At 35.5% G+C, this 3,630-nt stretch overlaps 1 protein-coding gene across 1 annotated transcript in view; it reads left to right on the top strand.

Moving 5' to 3' along the window:
- Positions 1–711: 711 nt before the first annotated feature.
- Positions 712–3,630, top strand: part of LOC103480820 (uncharacterized) — a 7,505-nt gene continuing 4,586 nt past the window's right edge. The window contains exons 1-4 of the mRNA XM_008436004.2: positions 712–880; positions 1,365–1,427; positions 2,649–3,002; positions 3,384–3,431. Of these exons, the coding sequence (XP_008434226.1) occupies positions 1,370–1,427; positions 2,649–3,002; positions 3,384–3,431 (460 nt within the window). The 5' untranslated portion in view covers positions 712–880; positions 1,365–1,369. The remainder of the gene's footprint in view (positions 881–1,364; positions 1,428–2,648; positions 3,003–3,383; positions 3,432–3,630) is intronic.

The raw sequence follows: 3,630 nt of genomic DNA, 5'->3' as shown, positions 1-3,630 counted from the left end.
TGTTATGTTTTAGGAAATTATGGTTAAATAATTATAAAGCGATTTTATACATTAAATTCTTATTTTTGCTTTTTTTCTCTCTCATCTCCCTCTAACTTTGTGAGGAGCCTCTGGCGCCCCCTGGTGGCCGCGGCTTGAAACACATTGTTTATATTGCCAAGGCTATCAAGAGGTCAAGATGTTGCATCGGAAATTAAAGTCAGAAAAAAATATTGTTGCCCATAAAGATTGACCTTAATGCTGCAACAGCTGGTGAAGATGTGATCAGTTTTAACCAAACTACACTTATTAACAAATAATCTCAGAAAACTTTTCTTTTTTGATGACATTATTTCCGCTTCTTCAGAAGCGTTTTGCTTAATTTGACCAGATGGTGGCGCTCTGAGATTATAAATCACTAGTTCTGCTTGAACTACAGTTCAAGTAAAACTTTATCATTCACTATATGAATGATATTTACATCTATGAGAATTTTGAATTCATTTTAAAAAGTAGGAGACATTTAGTAAAAAAAAAAAAAAAAGTCTGCTACCTTAAAACATAACCTGCAGAATCTGTGTAAAAGCTCCTGGCTTTTAATCAACAATCAAACATTGCTTTTTATTTGTTCAGAAAGTGACTCTGTGGTTTAATCAGACAGTTTTAACAAGACGCATCATTCCTGAGGCTGGAGGTGTGGCTCAATGTGTGGCTCAGGTGTGGCTCAGGTGTGGCTTCGGCTCAGTCAAAGCAGGAAACAGTTTAATATCTGAGTCTGACTTGATCAGCGCCCAGGATCCTAGACGATCAGCACCGAGGGACCGAGGAGTTCGTTTTTATTTCTGTTTGAACCTGAGAAAATCATTCACTCTGAGGAAACTCCTCCTCAAAAGTCGTGAAGGTGAGCAGAGTCATGTAGCGGAATCTGGACATTTTTCTCTGCGTAATTTTACATGAGTTGTTGCGCACTTTTCTTTGCGCCAACTCGATCTTTATGTAAACAATCTGCAAGAAAATCTTCCCTGTCCGTGAAACAGTTCACATTTACTCTCCTGGATTTGTGTTTTAATGTTCGTCATAACTGATGCTAAGATGTTTATAATCTTTTTAACTCGCTGGTTGTTTAATGTTGTTTTGTTGTTTGTGTTTTTTGTAATTCCACTTTTTTAAAAGGAGTAATTATTCTCAGTTTGGTTAAGGTTTATTTTTTATTCAGTAAATGTGCAGCTCGTAACATATTCATCATTTCTAGACCTGGTCCGAGTGARAACATGAAAGTGAAACTGAACTCAACATTTAGTMATTTTAATGACAGATAAAATGGAAGCAGGTTTTAAAACACGATTTAAAGTGAATAAAATTAACATCTAATTTCTTGTTTACAGGAAGAATGATATTTGTCCCGCTGTTATCGGTGCTGATCGGGGCTCTGTGTCCTGCTGCGGAGGGTGAGGAACTGATTTCTTCTKATTGGTTTTTAAAAATAAATGTTTAGTTAATTATGGTTTTAGAAGATTCTTAACCAACCTTAAGAATAAATTATTATTACAGAAGAAAATAAACTGTGATTTAAGCGCTGATATCCTCATGGGAAACTTCATGTAGAAACATGTAGTGTCTGTAGCTTCATAGTAACATTTACTACATTTTTCTTTATTGTAAATGAAAACTTCTGTCAGTTTTATTACACCAAGTCGTGCACAGCTGCTTGTTATGCAATTGTAACAAGGAAAAAAATGATGATTGTATTACTAAGTAGTTCACAGTGTCCCCGTGTTTTTGCACATCGAGACATTTTCATTTCAAGTTTGAGCAAAACTTTGTCGATATTCCACAAAGCTGAAAAAACACAATTTCACAATTGTGATGTTTCCATTAAAAAACAAAACGCAATTAAAGTCAGATGTGGCTAAACTTCAAGCCTTTAAAAGACAAGCCTCGCCATCATCCTACTAAGATTTCCTGTCGTCGTCTTCGTCATTTCCGTAACAGCCGGTTGTTGGTCACATGAGTCACACAAGTGTTTCCATTACAGTTTAAAAACATTATCTTGGCGCCAAACCTTTATATAAAAAAAAACAAACCTTTTTTTTCAAAATCGGTATTTCCACAACCCAAATTTATTTTCTAACTTTCAAATTGCGCAACATTAAGATTAATAGACATGCCGCTGCTGAAAATGGGGGGAAAATATCTTGCTAGTTTTTTAAAATCAATATTAGGGGATTATTGTCGTAAGACAAGCTCTTAAATATTTCTGAAGTTACTTATAATTTAGTTTTGTCTCAAGTGAACTAATATATTTGCACTAGAAAACAGACCAAAACTACTTGGTAAAAGTTTGTATTTTTTGCAGCATGGCGATTGGTATGTTGTGATTTTACTTATGGACATTTGAGTAAACTGGGTCACATACTGTGAAAAACAGAGCTGTCAAATTTTTACTTGAATGTTCTGGAGTTTTTACTAATAAGCACTACTACGTACTGTATGTCAGATTTTGTTGTTAGGACATGAAATCTGTGGAAAAGTTCAATAGATATGAGAAGTATGAAGCCAGAGAGCATGGTGGTCACTTTGGGTTTAGGTTTAAGTCAGTTTCTCCTCGTCTTTAGAGAGTTTTTCAGATATAATGATGAGAACTGACTCTATCATTCTGACTCCTGCAGGAAGACCTCTGCCCAATGTGAACGACACTCAGCAACATTACCAGGCAGTCGAACACTCGAACGTCACACTGACGGTTTCCATTCCTGTTAACTCTACCTCTGACTTGCTGTTCATTGATCTGATGAGGATGGAGACATGGAGGAGGATTTATCGAAATGAGACCAACTCTCACCGTGGCCTGTATATAGATGGCCAGTTCAAAGGTCGACTCCAGTGCGACCTGCATCTGGTCAGAAATGGGTGCATCGAGTGTCTCCTGTCTGATGTGAGGCTGAGCGATGAAGGATGGTATAGGTGGATCGTTGCCACTACAGGAAGAAGAAATCTCACAAAACTGGAGCTTGTAGTCAGAGGTAAGCTAAAAAACCTGACGCATGCAAATCAAACTGTGACCAGTGAGTTCCCTGTCAAACCAGTATTTTTATCTTTCATCTGCCAACAAAAGACCTCACATTTTAAAAACTGTGTTGCTCTTTCAACTATTTTGAMTTCTGCTTTTTGGATATAAACTGATGCATGTACAAAATAATTTTRTGATCAAAAAGATTTTAACTAAAATATAATTMCAGTAATTATTTAATTTTGTGGCACTTTCTTATTTAAAAMTGGAGTAAAATCTACTTATTCTAATTAAATAAAATAAAAATAATTTATTTTTGACAGTGATTTTGGCTTAATRTACTGTCACAGTTTTTAAGTGGAAAGCACTTCCTGTCTGTCTTTTCTTGTTACAGTCAGAAAACATGACCAAGTCACGATCCCTGTGAACGTAGAGGCTGAAGGTGAGCGCCGTTCCAATAAATCACTTCATATTTCTTTTTGTTTTTTTTTATAGGGAATGAACTTCTTAACCCTCCTATTATGTTGCGGGTCAAATTGACCCGTTTCAAAGTTTAAAATTTTTAAAAAAATAGTTGCAAGTATTTTTATTGCATGAAACTTTTTCTATTTGTCTTAATAGGTGAACTCTACATATAAATT

The sequence above is a fragment of the Poecilia reticulata genome, linkage group LG18 (genome assembly GCF_000633615.1).
Source record: "Poecilia reticulata strain Guanapo linkage group LG18, Guppy_female_1.0+MT, whole genome shotgun sequence".
NCBI classification, from domain to species: domain Eukaryota; kingdom Metazoa; phylum Chordata; class Actinopteri; order Cyprinodontiformes; family Poeciliidae; genus Poecilia; species Poecilia reticulata.
Note: the sequence above shows the minus strand (reverse complement) of the source record. Positions and strands in the feature narration are given on the sequence as shown.